Source organism: Pipra filicauda, unplaced genomic scaffold (assembly GCF_003945595.2).
Source record: "Pipra filicauda isolate LSUMZ 115617 unplaced genomic scaffold, ASM394559v2 scaffold7_size6619720_pilon, whole genome shotgun sequence".
Taxonomy (NCBI): Eukaryota; Metazoa; Chordata; class Aves; order Passeriformes; family Pipridae; genus Pipra; species Pipra filicauda.
Window position 1 is genome coordinate 4,382,504 of NW_024104976.1, and position 25,335 is coordinate 4,407,838.

Below are 25,335 nucleotides of genomic sequence, written 5' to 3' on the forward strand. Positions count from 1 at the left end.
GCCACAGCGGCCTCCGCGCGGACAAAATGTCGGCGGGCGGCAGCGGCGGGGCCCGGCCGGCCGGGGACACGCCCGGGGTAAGGCGGCGGCGGCGGCTCGGGCTCGGGGCAGCGCGGCCGTGCCGAGCCCGCCCCGCTCACTAACGCGTCCCCCCCGCAGGTGCGGAGAGCGGCCCCCCCGCCGCCCGCGGGGCCCGGCGCGCTGAGCGGAGCCTGGCTGGCCAAGGAGGAGCAGTACAAGTAAGGAGGCGGCCCCCCTCGGGCCCGGCGAACAGTCGGTCCCCTGGGCCCGGGTCCCGCGGGTCGGACCCCGCAGGGGGCTGAGGGCACCGCCCGGGGCCGCGGGATACTGCTGCCTCAGGCGGGCTCTAGGCCTGGCCATGAGGGCTCTCTGCACCTCCAACACTGCCTTTGCCTCTAAATTATGACTATATAAGAGCTTAAGCCAGTTAAAAACAGCTTAAAAGCTGTAAAGCTTTTAAATGGAAGCCCTCGCTCTGTTACCTGTCGGCGCTCGGCCCCTGTGAGTGTTGAGGGGGCACAGAGAGCCATGTCTGAAACTGTACCGTGAACCATGCAAGGGCACCAGCTCACTGCAACCTGTGCAGATACATAGAAACGCATCTTTAATTAGGTGGTTAAGCAATGTAGTTATACATCACTGCTTCCCCAACCTCTGCTGCTGGGTATGCTGAAGGTAAGGACTCTGGTGAACACACAAAACGCCAAGGAAATAAAGACATAAAATGTGTATTAAGCAGTGACACGTCCAAAACCAGGGACACCCTTCACATCTCAGAATTACAGCCTAAACCTTGCTGCTTGATGGGTATAGGTGTTTTATCCCTGTCAATTGCCAGAAACCCGGGAAATTGTTGAAACATAACTTTCTTAAAACCCTGAAGTATATTTCAGTGTTCCTTTATAGGAATTGTTAAAATATCACCTAGTGTAGGCAGAAATACTGTCATGCTTACATTTATTTCTCTTAAACCTTTCAAAAACTCAGTGACAAGCATTCTTACTCTTTCAGGCGACTGAATGCAGAATTAGAAGCCAAAACAGAAAAACTGGTGCGTCAGGCTGAAGAGCTGATGGTGAGTATGTTATACAGACTGCTACGTGATTTAGCCTTGATTCACATGCACACAGGGTCAAGTTTAAAAAGAAATTATTTAGACCATGGGTACCAAAACTATTTTGCTTTCAAATGCAACGTAAGCTTTAATTTATTTTTTTTCAAAGTTGTAAACTTCTACTAAAAACACATGCAAAACTAGTTTTAATATCATTTCATCAGGTAGGTATTCACACAGATGCATAGAGCATTTCTGCAGATATAGACATAAAACCACATAAAAAACTTTAAGAAAAGGATCTGTAGGTGGTCTTCTGTATTAAATGCTAAATAAAATTTAGTATTTGAAAACCAGATTGTGTTGCAATAACCTCCTAGTGAAATAGGATACACATTGTTCAATCTGAAAGAAATACAAAGAATGAGCAACATAAATAGAAAACATGAATTTAGTAAGAAGGAAACTTTCTTAAAACAGAAAAAGCTCCTGTTTATTGTCAGTATTATCTTTTAAGATTGGTGTGGCTGTGTGCCAGGTAAGAGTCAAGATTTATACAAAACTGGGACAAAGGAATAAAAAGGGAATGGGGCAGGTATGGTTTATACCCAAACCAGTCTGGAGAAGGTGTTCTGCATATTACATATATTCACTGTAAATGCACTCATTCAAATAAATAAGGCTTAAAAAGCAAGTTATTAATTCTTCTGGAAATCTATACTTGTATGCACTTTTCCTACTGTTGAAACTTCATTTTTATGGCCTGTGAACATGCTCTTCTTTTGAGCAGTGACAAGCTGAGGGTAGCTGCTTGGCATTTGAACAGAAGCAGTTGAAACAGCCAAAATAGCATCTAGTCTCTTTCCTTTAGAAAACAGCAACAACAAAACCACTTTTTTTTCCCCTTCTCTAAATACAGCAGAAAATGAAATATTCTTAGGACACTTAATATACCACATGGCAGTACCAGATTGCAGAGATATACATTTAACAACAAAATAGCAACAACATATTCATTTTTAGCCATCTTTTCCTGTGTTTGGAAAGTTCTTTTCAACAGTAGAGTATAGTTTACATTCTTTTCCATAGTAGGCTGTAGTTATTGTGATTTACAAATGGGTAATTTGTCTTTAATGGATTATATTCCCCCCAAATCGACTACTTTTTTTTCTTTTTTTAATAAAGAAAGGCCAACAGAAGATACTATCTCGACCAGTTTCAGTACAGTCTAAGTCACCTGAAGATGACAGACAGAGGTACGTGCTTTACAACTGCTGCATATAATTGGTGGGGAACCCCACGCTGCTCCTGCACACCCTGACTTGTGCCCTAGTCATGCTCCTGTTTTATCTGTCTTTATGGCATACTGGATTGGTAGAGTCTAAATTTTTTCCTATCCTTTGAAAAAAAAATGATACCAAGCAAGTGTTGTTCCTTGTTATTTCAAGGAAGCCTAAATTTTGCTGGAATGTTCTTTCTAGGGTACTAAGTTTGCTGACCTCTGTAAAGAAGCAAGGTAGGGTAAACAGGTTTCTTTGTGGTACCAAACAGCAGACACTCAGCAGTGGATGGTTTTTAACAGTTTGGCTGAGAAAGCAAAGAAACAGATACTGGTTCGCATTTAACTTGGCCCAAATGTTCCTGGGACAGGAAGTGCTTGATAAAAACAAACACAAAACCTTAAGACAGGCAAACATTGAGCTGCCACCCTCTGGAACGTGGGTACCATTGCACTGCTGGGGCCCACGTGCCTTTGGCCTGGAGGAGCACACATGGAGCTGTGGGGTTTGGCTGGGTGTTCAGACCCCTTGGATCAGGAGTGGGAACATGGCTTGTGTTCACTTAATTGTTCAAGAGCATTACTACTTATTTAGTTCTTGAAGGGGTTGTGTACTGATAGTGTGGGAAGTGGGTGAATTTAGGATAGTCTGATACACAGTTTATCAAGGATCCGATCAGTAGGTTCCTAAATTTATGATGCCACTAATCTGAAAAAGAAAGATACAGGGACAGACTACAAGATGCCTCAACTGTTAAGCTGCAATTGGGAAACTTTTGAAATAGTGTATATGAAAGTCTGAGAGAGATGATCCAATAGTTATTTTTGTGCAGGATAAAAGCAGTGACATCATTAAGGAGTTTTTATGAAAGCAAAAGGGGTTTTCAGTACACAAAAAGGTGTGACAGCAAGTCACAGCTTCTGTGATAGAAGCCTGTCTACCAGAAAAAGTTAACTGCAGTTAAAATTATTCCTGAGCTATTTTAAAGCCATATCTGACAGCTGGGGGATCAGGGGGCAAGAAACTTAATGTGTTATCAGTATAATCATGCTTTGCAAACAAATTCTGGATCTCACTTTAGGTTTATGTTCTGTTAGATGGATTTTGAACATTAGACAGAAGATTTTTAAAAACTTCAAACTGGAGTTAAGTTTTAGGGCTGTTTTATGAAGTAATGTGATCAGAGGATCCAGCTCCACAAAGGGAGTTTAAATAGCTTTGATGATGTGCCTTAGAAATAAATGAGGGAATGTTGGAAGAATTAAAAAAAATACAATTAGCCTGTTAGAGTAGCATCTGATCTAACAATTACCTACATAAATTAAAACACCTTAAAGCAACCACAGCCTGTGTTCTGGTAAACACTTATGTGAATGTGAGGGAAGATCTGAAATCCCATGCTGTATTGAAAAAAAATTAGAAATGTGTGCTAGGAATTAGGCACACTGATTATCCATGAGTGAACATTGAGGCCATTCAATTAGATTAGTTCCGAGTACTTAATATTTAATTAAAAATTCTTTTATTTCTAAATTGTGCAAGCACATAGGTCATAAATCTAAAGGAAGCACTTGAGATACATTTTTTAAATACCTCTTTGAAATTTCTATTGATTCCTTATAAGCAGAATGAACACTAAAGCAACTGGAAAGAAAGGGAGGAATTGGAGCAAAGAAAGAGGTAGTATCATGGGGGGGGAAAAAAAGAAAAGTTAAAAGGAAAAACAAATACGTAGGAAAAAACCCAACAAATATTTAAGTCACTCTCCGAGTCAGTGTGTATTTTAAAATAAGTTGTTCCGGAGTTCTTGCAGCATATTTTTCTCAGGGAAACTTGAATTACTTAGCAACAAAGCAGCTCCAGTGACACCGCATTGAAATCAGCTTTTGTTTACACTTTCCCTCTCCAGACATTGCCAGGCTGGAGGCGCTGGGAAGGGCCCGCGCATGGGCAGGCACGGCCTGGGCTGGGCTGGGATTAGCAGCACAAAGGGTTTGCTCATGCACACAGCGCCTGTTTACACGCAGCGACGGAATTGTTCAACGCCAGCTTCTGTTTCAGGGCTGCCACCGTGCTCTGCCCGCTCAGTTGTGCACCTTTTCAGGATTTACACACTGATTTCACTTATCATACCACCACAGAACCCTATTACAGCTTCTGAAAATGGATTGTCAGGTGTGGGGAAGAGGAAAGAAACCCTGGGAGAATTTGAGAGATACCATGAGGTCGAGTTTTTTGTTTTGCTTTGTTTGTAGGGTTTTGTGATTTTGATTTTTTCTCTTTTTAAAAGAAGGCCATAAGACAACAGATACAGTAGGAACAATTTAGCCTATTGATGGAAAGAACATCATTGTTTTCCTGAGTATAAAGAGTGTTGTATTTTCCTATTTTTGAGAATAACACATAACTGCTATTTCTGTGGCAGCAAATCCTCACCTTCTGCATGCTCCTAGAGCGAGCCAATAGGAAGGAAGCATGAGGAAAATAGGGTAAATAGACAAAAACTAATCATCCTATTCTTGAAGTCTGTTGCCAACCGCACACAGATGATTTCTCCAGGTTTTTTTTCCTTTTTTGATTAATAAAATACAGAGCTTTGTGCAGATAATTCTTGTTGATGAATGTCTGTGAAATTTTTAAAGGCAAGATCTAAACATTTGTTCAAATCAGCCTGGCAAAAAAATTAGGTGACTTGATGAGCCAGAAATTTAAATTTTATTCTAAATCTTTTATAAGCCAGCATTTTAATTGAAGTAAAAAAATTATAAAGGGTAGTAAAAAAGTAGCCTTTTAGTGCAATAATACACATTCATATAGCTCATTTTGTAAGCAAAAACATTATATATATATATATATGACAAGAAACTTAACCTGAATATTACACAGCATGCTAAAACTTCTGGCTTGTTTTCAACAGACTTGAAGAATAATCATTTAACCTGAAATTCAGTTGTACTAAGAAGCACAGTTTTCAGCCAAATAAGCAGATAAGAAAGCTGCTTTTTTAATTCCTGGGGGTTTTTTTCCCCCCATCTGTAGAACAGATACAATACTTGTAATACTTATTTCAGAGAAAATTCTGTGAGGCTTAATTTATATATTGCTCCACCTCATTCTCATTTGATAGTCCCTGTCAATGGACTTGACAACAGGCAGTCTGAGCCTACTGGGATAGGTGAGCTATCTCCTCTTGGGATGTAGAAGACACTGGTTTGTATCTTCATTTTCTGTGTGTGAACTCCGGGATTTGTCTGTCTGGTGTGTGTTGCCCAGGGAGCTGGTGGTGAGCTTTGGGAATGGATTGTCAGTCTCCCCTGTTGAGGCTGATAACTCTGCACACTGGCTGAGCACTCCCTGGTGCAGGGAATCATGGATCTAAGAAGCCAGTAGCCTGCATTCCAAGAGAGAAGATCAAGTGGCTGGTAGATAAGTAAACTGCTGCATTCTATATCATAGACTCACCAGGTGATTTAAGTGGCAAATGAGGTAGAATGGAAAGACAGCATCAGACTGAATTTATGCTTGAACTTAGGATATGTTCCCACCTTAGCTATATTGTTTATTCTGGACATGTAAAATGTTATTCTCCTTATTCTGACAGAGAGGTTGAATTTTAATTGTGAAGTGTTTATTATATATGTTCGCTGAATTTTTTTTTATTATTTTTTTCTGCAGAGATCCACTCTTCCACTCCAGTCCTGAAGCTTCATCTCCTACACACTCACATGCCAAGGTATCAAAGCCAAAACTATCCTGGTTAAATTTTATTCTAGTATAATTTCCACGTACAACTTTTGGTTTTGTGGCTGTGCTTCACTGGGGAATTCCATGGGTGGGAAACCAAAAGGAAGTGGTGCCCAAAGCAGTGCTCCAGGGACAGTGTTACCAGGGTTTCTCAGTGCCACTGGTGGTTAAGTGGACTTACATCATGTTTGATTTTTGTACTCTAAGTTTCCTCTTCTATAAAGTCTTGATAGAAGTGTTCAGTGTTTAGAACATCAAATTAAGAATTCCAAGTGCAGAATATTAGAACATAATTATTTTCCTACTTTCTTCCCTTCCCTCCCTCAGCTGTATAATAGTAAAGGCAGTATTAGTGTCTTCTACATGTCATAGGAAACAATGGAAAAATGAGATTGAGATTAGAAACAAACTCAATAGTCTCTAATTACAACTATATTGAATCTTTTAGAAGGTGAGCTAAAGCTTCCAAAACACCATCTGCAGTTATTTATGAATGCAGTAGAAACCCCTCTAATTTTTGAAGGATATTTGGGTGAAAGTAACAGAAATATTGTTAGAACTTCCTTCTACAGGGAATTTATAAGATGAAAATAGTGCATAAAATAGCATATTTTTTAAGGTATGATAAGCATTTTTCAAATAAATGCATTCTGATGACAGTGCAATAATTAATACCTTGATAACAGCTCAGAGCCTTGCCTGTGCATAGATTTTTTCTGAGTATGTGTGCAAAAACTCCCACAAGCCAATGACTACTGCATATATTACAATTAGGGCATACAGACATAAAAGTTGCAAGATAAAGATGAATGCAAATAAAACTGAAAAGTTGTTCTTTTGGAAGTCTGAAAAGCACCCTTTGAAAAATATTCTTGATTCTGGATATATGAAAAAGAAAGAAAAAGAAACCACCAAAAAAAATCCACACTAGAAAAAATAATTCCTATCAAATTAAAAAAATAAAGCACTCCTTTCTGAAAAATTTGTAGGTAGCAAGCAAGAAGAAATGTGTTGCTGCACCCACAGATCAGAACAGACAGTACTCTGGAAGTAAGGGAAAAAGAACAACTTCAAGGTATATCAGACATCTCTTTTGGTTTTCTAAAATCCTTTCATTGCTATTTTTGTCTATCAGGTTATTTTATTCGTGTATGCTTCTATATTTATATAAATAAATGTATCAAACTTTTGGTCCTCCTCAGTCAGCTCCACCACGTGGCTGTCTCTGTTTACTTGCACCAGAAATTATCAGTAAACATATGTGATTAATATTACAACAGTGAAACTGCTGCTTTCTACTTCATCACCTCTCAAGGCTGACAGCTCAAGTCTCTAAACTCCTTTGGTGAAAGGAGGCCCAGTGAGCTGACAAGGGAGAAATACAGAAATGCAGCACCTGAGGCAGCCTGAGAGAGCACACTGAGGTCTGCAGGCTGGTGTGGGAAACATGAGGCCCTCAGGGGTCTCCTCTGCTCTGGTTAATCTTGGGATCTCAGGACAGGAGAGGGTCAGTAACATACCACAGCTTTCAGGGGCTTTAGGCTGAGAAGCTTCAGCTCTGCAGATTGCAAATTCAAGGTTGTAAACCCAAGAAATAGTTGAGAGAGAAGAGTCAAGAAATGCATGAGATCCTTGGGAGCAAATGTGAACTGCCACAAGATATGGCACAATACCAGAACAGGGTGAAGATTGACTGCAAGGTGGCAGAACATGGACCTGACAGAGGCCAAGGCTGTCCTTCAGGACTTGGAAGTCAGTGTAGACCCTCGGGACCTCCCTTGGGCAGGTCAAGGTAGGGCTGTCATGCTGGTACTTCATGAGATTTGGAGTGGAACTGTGCAGATACAGACCCTGTGTGATGAACCCAGAGCTGTGGGAGAAAGTTAGGAGGTACAAGGAGTTTGGAGGCTTCACTGGGATGAGGATATATTAGAATAATAACTTAAGAGCTTCAGATCCTGGGAGAACTAATGTCACCTTTGCAAAAAAGAAAGCTGAGGAGATACCCTGTGTAGGTGATGTGTTACCTTGTGTTTTGGTTTTATGAAAACTTTGATATGCAACTACTAGGATCAGTGATGTTCCCTAGGCCAGGCATCATGATGCAGAAATTGTAGCAAAGTAGGAGTAGAGCCACAGAGGACAGAATTCTACAAATTCTCTTGGCAGGGGAGAATAGCAGAAATGAAAACAGGATAGTATCTAAAGCCAATAGAACATTCCTCTGTTTCTTTCTTTTACTCTGATCTAGTTATGAATTTGTTGCATGAGAAGACCATGCCACAATCTTGTCAGTAGAAAACAGAAGTGGTTTCTTTGCCTTCTGCATTACAGTATGTAAAATCCTGTAATTTGTTTATGTGGAATATGGTAAAGGTGAGATTCACAAGAAGAGAGAAATTGCCATCAAAGCATCTTTCATATGAATGCAAGTAATGAAATTGCATTAGGTAAATAACTGTACACTCTTAAAAACAGCAAATACATTATATTTTTGTTAATTTTTTTTGTATTATAAATTTAAAATCTAGGGTTATCTTTTTTTTAGTTCAAAAATGAGAAACATGGAAGTGCAAAGTGCTGATGGTGTTGCAGTACTGGAAGATTGCATAGGTTTTTCTTTAACAAAAGCAATAAGCAAAGTTGAAGAAAAACTAAAGAAAGGAGTCTTACCAGATTGTCCAGATGATGATATTATTCCAAGTGTTGGAAACGAAATGGGAGCAGGTAAGTTTCCTTCCATGGTTAGTACTTTTAATCTTACTTTGTGACTGTTGGAAATGGGTTTTCCTGGGGAAAAAAAAAAAAAAAAAGGAGTTTCTGTAAAAATTACAGGGAAAATTCTAAAGCCCTTAAGTTAAAGGAAACTGGAAAGAAGGTTTTTCCTCTTTGCATAGTCCTAGAGGAAGATCAGATCACATATCAATGTGGAACTTTTGTTGTGGAAAAGTGAATTTGTATCTTCATTTCCACCTTTGTAGGGAGATGTTTGGATAGTTACATGTGTTGAAACGTGGGGAAACAGGAGTACATGATGCTAAGCTTGTATTTCCAGTAAGATGAGATTCAGGCCGTGCACAGACTCTGTCTTTAGAGGCCAAAGCCTTTCCTCAGACCAGTGCTGTGGATCTTAGAAAGTGGCATAAACAAGGTAATGTTTCAGCTACAGTGCCAGAATGAGAAGCCTCCAGATCCTTTCCCACTTGAAATGGTGTGGGTTTGTCTGTCCTAGAAACAGAACAGGAAAGGGGATTGCCAGAGAGGCTAAAGGAACAATGTGCATCTATCTTTTTGGCTCTGCTGTGGTAAAAGTGAGTTTGTGTGGTTCCTTACAATGCTAAAGCAAGGAAGAAGTCAGAGATTCACCACAGTACCACAAAGTGCCTGAGCCCTCTCCTTTTAACCTAATGGCTTGATGTCTACAACATTCCAACACAGGAATAGTTAGATTTCTAACCTCATGTAATTCTGTGCACATCTGCAGTTACCAAGTCTCCCTATACACACCCTCAGCTGTCTTTTTTTATAGTTCCTTCTCCTTGAACTAAAAAGAAATTGCTTTGGCTTGCACTGGAAGCTTACACCAAATCAATTCAAGGTAACTCAATAAGAGTTATTACTGGTGCCAAGTAATCAGGTCTCACTGACCAAGGCCATATATTTGAGTATTGAGAGTTGTTTCTGTAACTTTAATGATGAAATGAAAATACTCTGGATTGATTTTTTGCTTTTTACACGTGATATTGGATGTTCATCACACTCTGAATGCCTCCTTAATATACTAAATAAGCTGTTGCAGAGCATTCCAGCATTGTCAGACTCACAGAACAGTTATGGTGTTCACAAGGAACAGATATAGATATTAAGCAGTTCCTGTTACAGAGAGGGCTGATCCCTCAGTGGGAATCTCCTGTAAGAGATTCCTTAGGCCAACATGCCTTTGCTTGGCTACTTAGGCCAGTGAGGTGATAAGGTTCTAGAGCATTGTCCTTTCCCTGAGCTCCTTGCAGTACTCTTCCTGGGCTTGGGCTCTACATCTTTATTTCATGATTACAGGTTACCACAGTGCAGCCATTTTGCTGCCAACACAGTAGCTTACACCTTATTTTTCTCAGGGGCTTACACCTTATTTTTCTCAGGTTATAACTCAACTCTGCGGTAACAAGCAATGACAGAAGCACACAGACATACAGAAGGCTGAAGATGAAGCTCTATTTTTATCTAATATACCCCCACACATAGAAACAAAATACCTGAATGTATTGTTGCACTTCATGTTAATCTTCAGATTATCCCAGGAATTCAAAAGGTCCATTCTTTCTTGTAGGACATCACAGTCTCTCAAACATCCTTTCCTTGTTTTCCAATTCTCCCCTCACTTCCCAAGGCTGTTGGTTCCTTTATAACCTACGACCATCCTATAAAGGGATACTCCTCCCTCTTATCAGCTTCATCAGGTGACTAAAATTGACCAGTTAGGAAGCTAATTGTTTAATTATCTTTACCTCTTGTGAGAATTCAAGCCTATTTGGATCACAGACATTTCCCAAAACTGATCTGGTTCTAGTTGTGCACTTGAATTTTCACAGGTTTTACTACTAAGTGCTCTTAATGACACACAGCTGACTAAGACAGAAGTTGTCTGTGGACTAATAGCTGAGTAAAAGAGGAAACAAAATGGTAAAAAGCAGCAGTTTTGACAGGTAGTGGTATAGCCCTAGAGTGATCTGTCATGGAGCTTACATTGTTCACAACAGCTAAATGACAGCTGGTAAAGAAATTTATGTATGAAACAGTGATTTTAGAATAGTTAAAACTGGTGTTAAGTATTGCACAATAATCTCATGGTACTGAATGAGGTGATAGAGTGCAAGTTTATATTCTGTACTCAAGAGTGCAAAGGAACACTGTTAGAAAACACGACTCTCCAATTACACCTACTTCACAATAAATACACTTGAGGCATAACTCCAATTACACCTGCTATGGCTAATTATGACATTTCCAAAAGCGTAAACTTACTGCATGTTCACACTGGAAAAGGCAAATTAATTGTTACAAATCCTTCAGAAGATAACAAAACCAAAATACTGTACTGTTACCATGCTGCTCTTATATAATGGATGCTGCCCCATGGTGAGTATGGAACATAGTTCTGCACACCCCATCTCAAATCCTGGATGTAGAACCAGCAAAGATACAGCTAATTGTGTACAGAGGCAATTAGAAGTGTGGAACAGCTTGAACTTGAATCTTCAGTTTGAAAACAAAACAATTAAAGGCATTATGAAAGATCTGTAATGAAAACAGTAATGGTAAAGGGAAAGCTGTCTTTCTGTAATGCAAACACTAGTAAATGCCACATTAAACTGGGTTTAAAGCAAGCTATACAAAGTGTTTCTCTTTCCCATAATGCACAATTAAATTAGCCACAGGATATTGTGAATGCCAAAGTACAGCGTGTCTTATGAAGAAAATCAAACAACTCAGTAGTGTAGAAGTACCTGAGAGGGGATTAAATGCAAGGGCTTTGATATGGTGTCCATCTCGATAGCCACCAGTTACCAGAAGCTGGCAAGGATATAACAGGAGGAATAAAAATCAGTCTGTATCTTATTTTTTCATGGAGTTTTCCCTAAATCCTACTTATTATTGGCCTCTGCGGAGTTACAGCTTAAGCTGCATTTGACAGCTCTTAAGGGAAGGTGGGTGAAATGAAAAGAACTCCTGTTGCAGCAAATGAACACATGTGCCCATCCACTCTGCTCCAGATACTCCTCCTCCACTTTATTCTTTTCCCCTTATAACTACTGTGAATAATGGTTATTCCTGTGTTACTCCACTTGATCCTCAAACTGTTCCCATACTGCACGCCTGTGGAAGTCCAGGGAGAGTTCCTTGTGAATGATCTGGGGAACTGGAAGTGAAAGAACAAACTGTTCACACACAGCTTGTTTTGTCATAACAGTCCATTTCTAGCTGTCCAAGAGCAAGAAAGTACTTCATTTGGAAAAAACACCTGATTAAATGGATTTAATTTTAAATACTGTGCTTTAAGAAAGCATAGACTACTGTGTGGGAGGGGTATTTACCTATTAGAGGGCTTTGCAGTCGACATTGAATTCTTCTTGTGCTCAGTTTAAAATTACTTTGGCTGTAACTATACAAGTTGCAGCTACAGATGGATTGCAGTGCAGACATGCCCTCCAGTACAGTTTTCTTGACTTCAGACTCAAAAAATGCTGTCATGTACAGCATAGTATGATGCAAGTTTTCAATAAGTTTCAATTTTGAGAATTATGCAGCTTTTGCCATTTAAAGATGTCAAGTTCAGTCATCAAAAGAAAAAAATCTATACAAAGCTTTGCCTGAGAATGAGAAACCTGCAAAATCTTTTTAGAAATCTGAGTTTTCATTTGCCCTATTTCTCTTTAATAATTGTAAACAATGTCGAGTGTTTCTAAAAATAAGAACATGAAAGTGAGTTCTAACATCAGTCTTGCTTCTTTTCTGCATTGAATAATGAGTACTTGTGGATATTAAATGTAACTTTTTATGTACACAGAAGCTCAAATCAGATTTCTGAAGGCAAAGTTACGTGTTACACAGGAAGACCTGGCAAGTGTAGTGTTTGAATGCAAGAAGAAGGTAAGAGCTGGATTTTCTTATCTATAGAAATGGAGTAGGTTCCCCTTCAACAAATAATCACAAAACAGAATTCTCTCAACCTTTCCTTTTCAAGTATTAAGAGCTAAGGTTCTATTTTTTTAAATATACTAAAAGCTTAGTATCGAGGGTAGTCATTTCTGTATAAATGTGATCTTGGGCTAAAAGCTTGTGAAATACAGTTAATGAAAAAGAATTTGAGGCAGGAAAGAACCACTGGGAATGAAGACATGCTGCAGGAACACTGGTGCTGCAGAGTGCCCAAACCACCACTGCTGGAAGGGCAGTGTTACCAGAGCCTGAGAAAAAGGAGGAGGAAACAGTAGCAGTGAAATACAGATTTTGGTGTACAGAGAAGAGAAGTGGTGCCCAGAGGCAGGTGATGGGATGAGAGGGATGTTTAGGGCAGAGTGAGAAACAAAAAGCTTGAGGAATATAGTTGGGTGCTTTTGGTGTCATCAGTGGATAGAAGTGTGGAAACAGCTGATCTTGGATCCACTTTAAGTGGAATGTTGTAATCAAAACAGCAATTAGGCTTTCTCAGTTCTCAAGAGTACAGTTGATGCAGAGGACAATATTTGGAATTATGCATTTGGGCAGATCAGGCTGAACTTAAGGCATAGTGAAGCTACACTGGTATTTCACTGTTAGAGTTTTATGATCTGCACTGTCTGGCAATCTATTTTCAAGTGATGCTCAAACATCTCTTGAACTGTAAAACCTTAAATAGCTTGTATTTGTCTGCCAGAGGGATCCCCTCTGATTCATGCACTTGTAATCAAGCAAGGGTTTTGAACTAACTTTCAATTTTCCATAACTGGATTATTTAGGTGTGGGCTCTTGACTTCAGAATGCTTTTATCCACCTATTCCTCAGGCCCAGATGTGATGATGACATTCAGAACATATGGCAAAACACCTATATGTTTTCTCTCAAGCTTTAATTTAGAGTTAAGGAGCAGGATGATACTAAATGAGTCTTTTGAGATAAGTACATGAAGAAAATCTTTAGAAGTAATTAGATTTTGATATTTTAAATCTGTACTTTATTTCATTTTTACCAACACAGGTGCTTCTGCATTTCAATACTTTTCTGCTGTGATCAGAAGGAAGTTGTTACATTTGATTTTAAAGACATTTTCATTTTCAAATCAAATACAATTCTGTCAGTAGCTATTGAACTTCATAATTCCATGCCAAAACCACTACAGACTTCAGTTACTGTAGCAGATGACAGAAGACCACCTTGTAGTGTTCTTGTGCTGCTCCCATAGCACTCTGTTTGTAAATGTATCATTCTGGGCTCTAGTTTCTCTGATGTGAAAATAACTTTATTACATTCATAAGGGCACAAAAATTTCATTTAGGCAAAGCCTTGAGGTAGATTCTGGGTTTGGTTCCAATTCACAGTCCAATTGTTAAAAGGAAGGAGTAAACCTGTTTTAAATGTAAAGAAGTGGGAGTTTCTGAGGTGCAGGTGGTCACAGGAAGCTTAGATAAAGCACATGGATTTCCCAGGTGAGAAGCTTGTATTCCAAGGGGCTGAGGGAACAACAGGGAGAGACTTGTTTTCACAGACTCCATTTCTGTGTGTGTGCCCTGATTTCTTTTTCGTAAAGAAATGAAGGGCATAATGTGTCTCTGAAATAACCTGCATTAGTATTCACTTATAAAGTTTCAAAGGTTATAAAAGAAAAATGCCTTGAATTATAATGTTTAATGTGGGATGTAATTGCCAGTAGGTCATGAATCAAATACGGGATTCACTGGATGTTAAGAGAATCTTAAATTTGAATACTTGATGTATCCTGGATCATTAGCTTGCTTTTAAGTCAAAACCAGATAATCTCCTAAAACATAATGGATTGGTTTATCAGTAATTATATTCTCTTCTTTTTCCCGTAATTTTTCCTAATGTGTGCATTTAACTATTCTCATAAAAATGTCACAAAATATCTATGTCCCACTGTTATTCATATTATTCCATAACACTTTGATATTTCTCAAAACCTTTGAGCTATGAGAAATTAAATGTTTCACATACTGTTACAACACAGTTTCAAGTAAAAGACTGTAGAAAATTAAATGAAAGAAGTGGTACTGTTTTTGAAGTATTATGCTGGTAAAATAGTGTTTTGTTTTCTTAGTTGTTGCCATGTAATTTTTAAAAACTTATCTCTATATCTATAGTGTGTATATTTTTACTGCCTTTTATTTACAAGACATTATTACTGCATTATCCTCCTGCTTCCTTGCAATGATTTAGTTGTGGGGTTTTTTTTGCTGTTGACTGCCAAACAGGATGATCAAAATCAGAATTTAGAAACTCGGCTTAAAGATACTGAAGAGGAAAACACGAGACTGCAGCGAACAATCAGCGTGCAGCAGAGTCAGACTGAGAAGTACAAAATGTTGTCACAGGAAGCAAACAAAAAAAGTGAAGGGTTACAACAAGAAGTCATTGCACTAGAAAAGGTATTGCAGATATTACTCTCATTTATCTCACAAAAGGGAACAAACCCCACATCAAGTCACCCTTTGCACCCTAGTTTGATATGAATGATCCCAGCAGTGTTTGAATCTCTGTTAGTAGTTTTAGAAATCGTATTTTTAAATGGTCTAATCAATTTTTTTAAAGGAAGAAATAATATATTTTGCTAACTGCTTTTCTTCTGCTTCTACAATCACATATTCCTGTATTTTAAAATTAAATTCCTGTATAAAAGACCCACAAGAGACAAAACAACCTTTTTCAGAAACTGCTGTCAAAGTCACAAAGGAATCCTAAAAAATACAAGGAAGTTTTATTTTTCTGGTTTTAATTATGACTGTTAAAAAATTACTTCTGTAACAGGAGTTCTATTGTAAACTGTAGAACCTAGTGAACATTTTTTTAGAAAGCACCTGCAGCTTATATTAGTATGTCCTGCAGGTAGAGGAAGGGACGTGTCTTTGTTCTTGAAAATGGACTGTTGGCAAACCAGGCACTGCAGTGTGGCTGAGTCCCAGTTACGTGGCTGCTGCTGCACCCACACTGGCACAGTGGTGGCCGTGCCTGGGGCAGCAGATGGCTGCACACACAGCTTTGTTTGTTTGGAACTTAATCTTAAGGGCAGCATGTGTTTTTCCTTAATTACTCAGAGCTACAGAGGTTGACTTCAAAATCATGCAATACACAGAGTATTGTGTAGCACATGCAATGAGAATGTTTCACTTAAAAATCTGGGCAAAATGGAGCACAACTTAGCCTAACAAAGTCTCATTATGTTAAATCACACACTGCATTTGTGTAGGCTTGCTTGTGTCTTAATGCTTTGTAGTTCTGGCATTTTACAACTCAAATGGTCTTGGTGGGCTTTTTGTGCAGATACCTGGAAGTTTTAAGTTTCCTTAAATAAGTACCCTGATGGTGATTCTGTCAGGGAAAATATTCAATAGCAGTACTCACACTACTCATCAGCTCACAGTAAATAGGGCCAAGAGATTTACAGAGTCATTTAGTCCCTTCTCTTAAAGCATGACAGGACAGGTTATATCCACACCACCCTGGACTTAAGTTGGTTTGACCTGCACTTACAGCCTTCTTAAAACAAAAGTTTTAAATTGATGGCAATTTCCAGCATTTCCTTAGACAGTCAATGCTGGTTCTTGCACACAGTCACAGTTAGAAAGTACTTAGGAAATGTCTATTGGGATGAAAAGTTTATTCACTTCTGCTGTATCCAGAATGTGGTCACTTCCCTCACTTGTCTTTATTCTGGATTTACCATTCTCAGTTGCTCCAATTATTCCTCACAGGTTGTTTTCTAGAATTCATCAAGGTTCCCAACCAGATCATGAAAAATAGTGGTAGTCCTTTAAAATACTAAAGCAGGAAAAAAAGGCAAGTATATGTAATGAATGGTTCCCTGCTAATTCAGAAGTTACTTTACATATTTTTTCTGCTATAAGAAATTATTTAACTGCAAAAGCCATGCATGTAAAAATAATTTTGCAGTAACTGCTTAATTCTCCTGTGGACTTGGGAGTCTGAAAACTGTTCTAATTTTTAGGTATGAAGTATTACTCAACACTATATAATTAATGTAGTGTAGATTAATTCTAGACACGTTTAAAAGCAATTTCCTGTGAACACAGGCCTGAACTGGTGCTACTGTGCTGCTAAACTCTCAAGACTCATACTTTCAGTCCAGAGAAAGTTTTCTGTGTAGTTGAGATAGCACAAATGTAACCTCTGATTAGGGGGCTTTTATTGCTTTTGTTGTGATTTCTGTTCCAACACAGATGATAGGAGACTTTGGCTGTGACACAAGTTTCCCCAAACTTCCTTATCAACCATTTGTACAATTTCCTTAATCCCTCAGGTCCTTTTTTTGTATGTGCCTAGGCAAAGAGTCTCACCTGCTTTTCACAATTCACCTGAAACATGGTAACTACTTCGTTATTTTTACATTTAATTCTTTTGGCCTTTGGTCTCTGTGAACATTCTGCTGCAACATCCACCTCAGGCAGCAGCTGAATTTTGATGCTCCCAGAAACTTCCATCCTTGTCTTTCCAGCATTCCTCTCTTTTTTCCTATCTAATTGATCTAATAAATGCTATCACCTTTCCTGTCTTTTTTTCACCACCAGTCTACAGGAACATTCCTTCCTCTGTGTTCTCTCACTCATGAATTCAGTCTAAGCTATAATGTTAGATAATGGTCAGGGAGACACCAAAGCTGTACTCTTACTCCTTCTAAGGCTTTGTGCAGGGGGTTTATAATTTGCTTTAAGAAGGGCTTGATGTTAAGTAAAAGTTCCCTCTCCAATGTTTTTTGGGGAGGGCAGGTGCTGCAGAGCCTTCCTAAAGGCAGAGGTGCTGTGGATGCTGCTACTGGGAGGACAGAAGGCCACTGGGAGGGTTCCTCCTGGGTGAGCTCTGTGCCATCACAGCCCCTGCTGGCACTCAAGTGCCTCAGCCATGGCAGAGCAGTGGAGAAAATCCAGAAACTGAAATGGGATGCATTTTTCAAACATAGTCGTTTAACCCCACCTCTTAGAGAAACAGTATATGAGAAAATTAATCCTGCTTTTCCTTTAAGTATTGAAGAATTGGCAGAAACCTTGCTTAGTTACAAAATAAAACACTTATTTCAGGTATTTTTAGGATTAATACATTTAACAATATACCCTCACTGGATGACTTGCAAAAAAATCCTTGATAAGGTATTATGTGTGACAGTAAATGTCAAAAAGCCCTAAGAGAATTCTTAGAATTCTTTCATTAAATGATATGATTAGCTGATAAGTAATTTGCATTGCATGCAGACTATTTTTTTGGTCATTAAATGCTTGAAAGACTGTATTTCAAAGCTTTTCATATTAATGCAGAATAAAATACATAGCATGAAAGATTTAGTTGACTTTATTCACAGCTCCATCATCTTGATACAAGACAAAGAGGTCAATTAGTATGTATTTCTTGGATAAATGATGTGGAAGTCTTAAATAACCACCATAGAGCAGGTGTGGAATTGAGAAAATAGAACAATTACTGAAGCAGTCTGAGGTTAAAAGGTTAAAACAAGGCCCCTCTCTACCTTGATTTGGTTAAAAAAAGTCCTTCTGTGCCCATTACTAAATATTTGATACTTTAAAAAAAAAAGTCTATTTCTTTTTCTGCCAGAATTGCTCATTTCTCTTACTTTGGCTGTTCTCTGTATTCCCTGATCTTTAATCTGACTATTCTGTTCCTCAACCTGGTCTCTTTTTCTCATTTCCCCACTTACAGCACTATGAAACACTGTCAGCAGAGTCAAGAGGGAACTGTTTTGCTTGGTGCCATAAACACTCAAGGAACTCTTTTCTGCCAGATGACATAGTTACTGCCCTCAGCCATCTTCAGTGGGCTGCTTTAACTTCTTGGTGGTAATTGTATGTAGGAATCTCTGGGGAAAAAGAGGTAAAAGGAACAGGTGGGAAGAAGCATCTGGGAACACGAGCCACCGTTCCAAAATCTGCCACAGAGTGGACATGGCAACATTTTTTTCTCTTTCTGAGCATACAAGGTTTTTCAGTCAGTCCTGTGGTCTTACATGCTCAGCTCCATGATCAATCCAAGATAAGAAAGATCCTTTTTCAAGACTTCAAAGGAGAAGGGGATGTTTTAACAGTAGAATTGTCTTTGAGACAGATTCTATCTGCAGGCCAGAGAACTCCACAGACGCTTCAGCTTTCAAGGGTGAGCCTTGTTGTACGTGTGCTGTTGATACGAGATTCATTAAAACCCCCATTATTCACCATGTTTGTTTTTATCTTTGCTTCTTAATTAGGAACTGGAGAACCTAAAGCGGGTACAAAAGCAGGCCACAGCCAGTCAGAGTGCCACAGAGGTTCGACTGAACAGGGCCCTGGAGGAGGTGGAAAGGTATAAAGTGGAGCTGAACAAACTGAAGCAAAGCAACAAGGTACAGTGGCTTAGGAAAACAATTTCCTATCTGTGATCACTCAGTAAAGCTAGAGTGAGACTAAAAGCTTGATCAGCTTTGGAAGCATCATATGTCTTCCAGGCAGTCCCAAATTAACTTGGAGCGAGTCACCAAAGGCTTGGATAAGTTATCTTGGATGATGCTACTGCAAGAAACGTACAGAATAAAGTTAAAGCCTTTCTGATTTTCCTCATTTGCATGAACGTAAGATGTGTTTAGAAAGAGGGGGAAGTACACATACACACTAATACATACACAGGCAAACCAGGGCTGTTATCTTTGAGATTTTTTTTTTCAAGTTTTAATGTGGGAATATTTTGATTAGTCCCATTTCTTTTCAGAAATGTCACGGGTGGCTACTGTTCCTCACTTTCTTATGTAATGCCAGGTTTCATTGGCAAAGCACCACTTTCATAAATAATACATTTCTCCTTTTCTTCCCTTGGCAGGATGTAGCTAACCAAGAACTCAAAACAATTGAAGAATTAAAAACAGAAAACAAGAAACTGCAGAAACAAAAAGGAGAGCTAATTACAGGCTTTAAAAAGCAGTTAAAGTTAATTGATATTTTGAAGAGACAAAAGGTAAGAACCAGAGTACAGGTGCATTTCAGTAAACAACCTCTAGCTAAATGTGTCTGTTGTCAAGTCAGACACAAGTCATCCTGGAACTGGAGCCCCAGGACTGGGAAGTTTCAGTGCAAGAGAGCAGCAGCCTCACTTTTCCCAGAGCCTATTGGTAACATTTTGCATTCTAGCAAAGGCTGGTCTGCTTTTGAACTGACCCCATTCCTAACTAGGAATGCATCCTGTCATGGTTAAAGGTTATTACTGACTGAGGATATCTGTTTGTTCAAGAACAAACACTGTGCAGGTAGTAACAGCAACTCCCTTTGTGCTGTGTCAGTAGGACCCATTTAAGCAGGTGAGATTTTTTAGTTTTTCCCCACACACACATTATTTGTTGGATCAGCAGCTCCAACAGTGCCACCCCTCAGGAGTGAGCACTGCATTTTAGACCTGGATTATTCCAGGGTTCTCAAAGTGAACATTTTGCAAGAAACGTGAACATTTGTTTCTTCTCTCTATGAACATTTGTTTCTTCTTATTTAAATTCTGAGATGTTCTGGCCATGTACAGTTGTGTCCAGGTGCAGATGTCCTTGTGTGTCAGACAAAAAAAAAAAAGAAAAGAAAAAATTAAAAGACAGAGCACTTAACCTAGGTGTGTATTTACTCAACTGAAGAGGGGAGTTGAGCTCCATCCCTTGGTAATACCTGGAATATCCTGCATACTTTGAATCACACACAATGCAGTAACATTGGCTGCAAGGGTGTTCCCATCCACACTGCACTTGCAGCCTTACTCTGAAAGTCATTTGATTCTACATCCATTTCACATCTCCCTCCAATCCTCTCCCTCAGGGCATGGAAGGGTGGGCAGAGTCTTTAGCAGCTGAAGGTGAGACTGAAAAGAGGAGAGGTGGTAGAATAAGTGTGCCAGTTCATGCTGAATGACTGGTGATCCAGCTTCCATAGAAAGCTGCTACAGTGAGAAGTAGATTAATACTGCAGGTGGAATACAGCTCAAAGTGTATTTAACTATCATATCTGGTAAAGCTGTATTGGATGTTCCCAAAAGGAGGGGTGTTTTACTTGAAAAGAAAAACCTCTGACATTGCAGAGTGGGTAAATATATTTCTCAAAATATATTTTCAGCATAGACCAGTCAAATGAGCTTTGATGGTGCAAACTGAAAGAAATTGTGAGTTTACATGCAAGGAAATTAAAGTGAGAGGACTGTATACTAGGAGATGTTGCCCAAATCAAACAATTTTCCACTTACTAGTTCCATCAAACTTTTCACTTACAATTACTTGGGATGTGTGCAATCATTTGTATCAGTTTCCCTTCCAAGGCTGCATGAGACATGTAGAGCTGTGGGCTGCAGAGCTGTCTGGACAGGATCTAAACACCACAGAGTGGGTCACCTCCAAACCCTACTCTGCTGGAACTCATGTCATTAATTTTGCCATAAAGTCAGTGCACTTTTTGTGCTCTCAAACCAAAGCTGTAAGAAAGCTAAAGCAAACACTGTGTGGTGGCTTTTTGAGCAGAATCCCCTTTAAGAAGGGCCAGCCTTAGAGATAAGAAAATAGAACATTTTATTTACCCTTTGAGCACTGCAGTGATCACCAGACAATTTGTAAACACTTTCGAAGCTGTTGAGCCCCTAGAGGAAGAATAGTTCAGTATGAAATGGCAACTTGAGAGAACAAAATACACACACTTATCCCAAGAACTGGGAATTGCAATATGGAAATACACCTCTGAATCTGGAATACCTGCCCAACATAGGGCAAAGGAGGACAGGTAACTGGATTAAGAGGAAGTGAGGCTGCTCATGCATTTCCAGTGCAAGAGAATTTTCCTGGCAGTAACAGGATGCTGAGGATACCGGGATTCACCCTTCTAGCTCTACAAGTTTATTTTGAGAAGAAAAACTATACAGCATTCACTCAACATATGTTCTATATGTGGGCAGCTCATTGTCCCCTGGAATGTGAATTCACTGAAATGGTGTCACAGAGCAGCATTTCTGTTTGACTGGGAACCAAACCCAGAGTCTCACACAAACATCACAAAACTGCACCAAATATATTTTTAAGCAACTGCAAATGCTGTGTCAGAACTGCAGACAGGTGAGGAAGCCACTTAACTTGTCTTCCAAACAAATGTCATTTACTCAGAGCACAGGGATCCTGTTTGTTGTCCTTTCCAAACAGACTGTGACTGGAAGAACCTGAAGGAGATGGGGGCAGCCCCTGCCCCGGCAGCTTCTGGCAGGAGGCACCAGGGAAGGGCAGCTCAAGGTCCTGTGTGCTCAATATTCCCAGTCAGTGGAAGGGCTTCGAGTGTGCTTCACACAGGCCTTTTGTTGAAAGAATGAGGGAAACTTGATTTGGGCTATTTGTGTCATATTTGTGTGGCAGGCTCAGATGCACAAAGCAGAGAGAGCCTGAAGAATGACAGAGGGGGAGAAATTCCCCAAAGATACTAAGTATCAGGAGGAGGATGATTTGGTTTGGAATAACTTTAATGTTAAGCTGTGATCAATACACATATTGATCAGCTTGAGAGAACATGGACCAGTTTCCTTATGTGTTCTTCAGAGGTCACAAGTTGTTAGATTTTCAGGCATTTCCATGCCTCAGTAAACCCGAGATATTTTTAAAGCAATATAAGGAACTAGGAAAAGCTATTAGTCCTATTTTACTAGAGCTGAACTTAGTGTTTAGCATAAAATTTATCACATCCCTACACTACAAATTTTCGCAGAAAAATATGATTAGCAGCTTCAGCTGGAACAGGTGAACATCCATCAGACCACAGTACCAAAAAAAAAAAAAAATCAAATTATAGATTTGAAGCCCCTTTGAGCTATCCCAGGTATCCAAGATTTTGTATTGGTCACGCTCTTTTACCTCTGCTCCTAATTGTTTTTTGTTTTTTCTTAAGATGCACATTGAAGCTACCAAGATGCTTTCTTTTACTGAAGAGGAATTCATGAAAGCTCTTGAGTGGGGAAATTATTGATTCCATTAAAAAACAGCTTCTGTTTGAAAGACAACTCAGATGGTACATTATTTTGGGACTGTATATGAATCCTTGTTAATAGTCAATAACTGTATATCCCAGCAAATTGATTTTGTTGATTTTGCTTATGTTTAAATTGTTTAACTTTTGTAAGCCTGACAGCTTGGGTTGTAATGTTGTATGAAATACAAATTTCTACTGCAGTGTCAGGCCAAACTGTCCATTCTGTAACTAGCAGAGAAGCACAGACCGTGCAAGGAATAGTCCAACAAGTGAACTTTGTTAATCAGTTTGCTCTGTTTTAGCATTTAAAACAATACCTTATCTATGGTAATATTCAGTCCAAAGAAGGCAGGATTTAGTCTCAGAAAATTCCTTGTTGCAACAGAAATAAATTAACCAGTGATCCAGTTGAGAAGAAAATGTCACGTCCTTTTTAAAACACGTGGTTGGAAAATTGGCCTTGTCTGTTCTCTGTAACAGATCTCCCCTCAAAGCTGGTTGGTCTGGCATCTAATTTAAGCACCAACAGCTCTTTTATAGAAATGATCATAACTTGTTTTAGTCATTACATCTTCCCCCCTGGCTGGCATAACCACACATGAGACTTGCCCCTCACTGCCCAGACAGACTCCTTTAGTCAAGGTGAAAATATTAAACCTTTCCCTGGCCATCAGCTGCTGCTTGGGGATAAGTCAGGAGCTGTGACTATTCACAGGTGCTCTACAAGCACCAGTCATCACTGTAATCAAGAACTAGGTAAAAGATTAAGGGTAGATGAGCTGAGCATACCATGTGTACACTAATGAACAGGAGCAATACAGGCCTGTGCTGCTTCCATGAACCTCTGTGAGACCTCAGTGATTCCAATGGATTCCTCCCTCAGGGGAGGTGAATAGGAACATGGCACAAAAAGTCAGTTTATGCACTGAAAGGTACAAACAGTGGTTCTGACCTCAGAATGGAACAATGTCTCTGCCTTAGATCTACCAGCAAAGTATCTCAGATCTACCACTTTGAGGAGGATTAGGATCATAGTGTAGTGCCAGTACAGCCAAATCTTCCCATTCCCCCCAGAACTAGTGCATGAAGAGAATCCTGTAGTCCATATTGGAATACATGTGTGCATTTACACCAGCTTGGTTTCTGCTGTGCTGCTGGAGAAAACATTTCTAACATTGCTACACCACTGAGAACTGAGAACTCAGAACAGTTTATTGATGAAAAATGTGCAGCACACATCTATATAAAACTAACTGCTCATCAGCTGAGAACTTTGGTCTTAAAATGGAGACTTTTAATGGTGTTAAAAAGGAGTTCCTCACTGTTAACAGCAAATGGAAGTTTTCATTGGGAATCAGCTGACACCTAGTGGCAAAGCAGGAGCTGAGCTGGGGAAAGGTTCAGCTCTCTTCTGATAATTCATTACCTCTTCTCTGCTGGTAAGCCAACCTAAAATCTTCTCCAAGCATGTTAATGTCATTTTCATCTTTGAGTATCCCCTGCAGTAATGGGAAAGAAACACACATCAGAAGGGAAAACAAAGTAGAGAGATTTCTATGGATCTCTGCAATTTTCCATCAAGAGAATGGATAGTTTGTATCCGTAATACCGTTGTTACCTTTAAAACAAACCTGAAACTCAAGCCTGAAAGGCATCACAAAACTTGAACAGATAAGTTACAAAGTGGTGTAGCTGGTGCCAACCTAAAGCCACTCCTTTTGTTCTGCACGCACAAGCACTACCAGAAGACAACACTGAGCTGCATTCTCTTTCTCACAGAAGTGGTAACACCCAGCACAGCAGGTGCAGCTTTAGTAAAAATTAAGAAACTGCAGTGAAAAGAGGCCCTGGCTGGGCTGGGGCTCTGTCTTCCCCTTTAGCTGTGTTGAATTAGCTCCTACAAAGGAATAACTTGGTAAATAAACTGATACTGGACAACTTAATCAAAAACTATTTTTTTGGGGAAGGGAGCAGGGGAACCCAGAAATCTAAATTTACAATTAATTCTAAATTAATTTTACAGCTAAAAATATGCATGACCCACAGAGCATACCTTGCAGCATTTAGAAAAGAAAAAAAATACAAACTGCATTTATATTGGAAAGTTTCAAATTTGGTAGCACTTTGCTGTTGAACCATTTTGAGTGAAGTAACGTGATGTAGGAGCACCCGAGTCAGACACAGTAAACAAAGCAGGACATCATTCGTGGCACACGGGTGAGCCCTGAACACTGACACTGCCAAGGCTTCCTACAACAGCAAATTCAAACCAGAAAAGTATATTCAAAATGTTTCCAATATGAGTTATCCTTTAATCTACATTAAAGAACAACTCACTCCAGATGTTACAAATTCCTGCACCAATTATCATATTAATGTTTGAATAAAAATTATACTCTGTTCTATTTACATTTTCCAGAATTGCAGAATTTCTTTAACTAGTGGGATAATTCCCTCCCTACTCTAAATGTAGTTTTACATCCCTATGGCAGCTCTGTTCATT

General features: G+C 39.3%; 2 protein-coding genes across 2 annotated transcripts in view; one reads left to right on the plus strand and one right to left on the minus strand.

Moving 5' to 3' along the window:
• Positions 1-25,241, plus strand: TEX9 (testis expressed 9). Its single transcript, XM_027736932.2, has 12 exons — positions 1-77; positions 160-239; positions 1,033-1,096; positions 2,261-2,331; positions 6,031-6,088; positions 7,089-7,174; positions 8,648-8,826; positions 12,665-12,747; positions 15,066-15,239; positions 19,079-19,213; positions 19,684-19,818; positions 22,752-25,241. Exons 1-12 carry the CDS (start codon positions 27-29, stop codon positions 22,827-22,829), a joined length of 1,194 nt encoding a protein of 397 aa, XP_027592733.1. The 5' UTR covers positions 1-26; the 3' UTR covers positions 22,830-25,241.
• MNS1 (meiosis specific nuclear structural 1) overlaps positions 22,312-25,335 on the minus strand; it is an 8,773-nt gene continuing 5,749 nt past the window's right edge. The window contains exon 10 of the mRNA XM_027736934.2: positions 22,312-24,331. Coding sequence (XP_027592735.1) covers positions 24,233-24,331 — 99 coding nt within the window. The 3' untranslated portion in view covers positions 22,312-24,232. The remainder of the gene's footprint in view (positions 24,332-25,335) is intronic.

Bases quoted from the DNA above. Each gene is read 5' to 3' on its own strand.
- TEX9 (XM_027736932.2), top strand. From the start codon at position 27: ATGTCGGCGGGCGGCAGCGGCGGGGCCCGGCCGGCCGGGGACACGCCC. The intron at 1,097-2,260 runs GTGAGTATGTTA...TTTTTAATAAAG, and splicing joins GTCAGGCTGAAGAGCTGATG to AAAGGCCAACAGAAGATACT. The intron at 2,332-6,030 runs GTACGTGCTTTA...TTTTTTCTGCAG, and splicing joins CCTGAAGATGACAGACAGAG to AGATCCACTCTTCCACTCCA.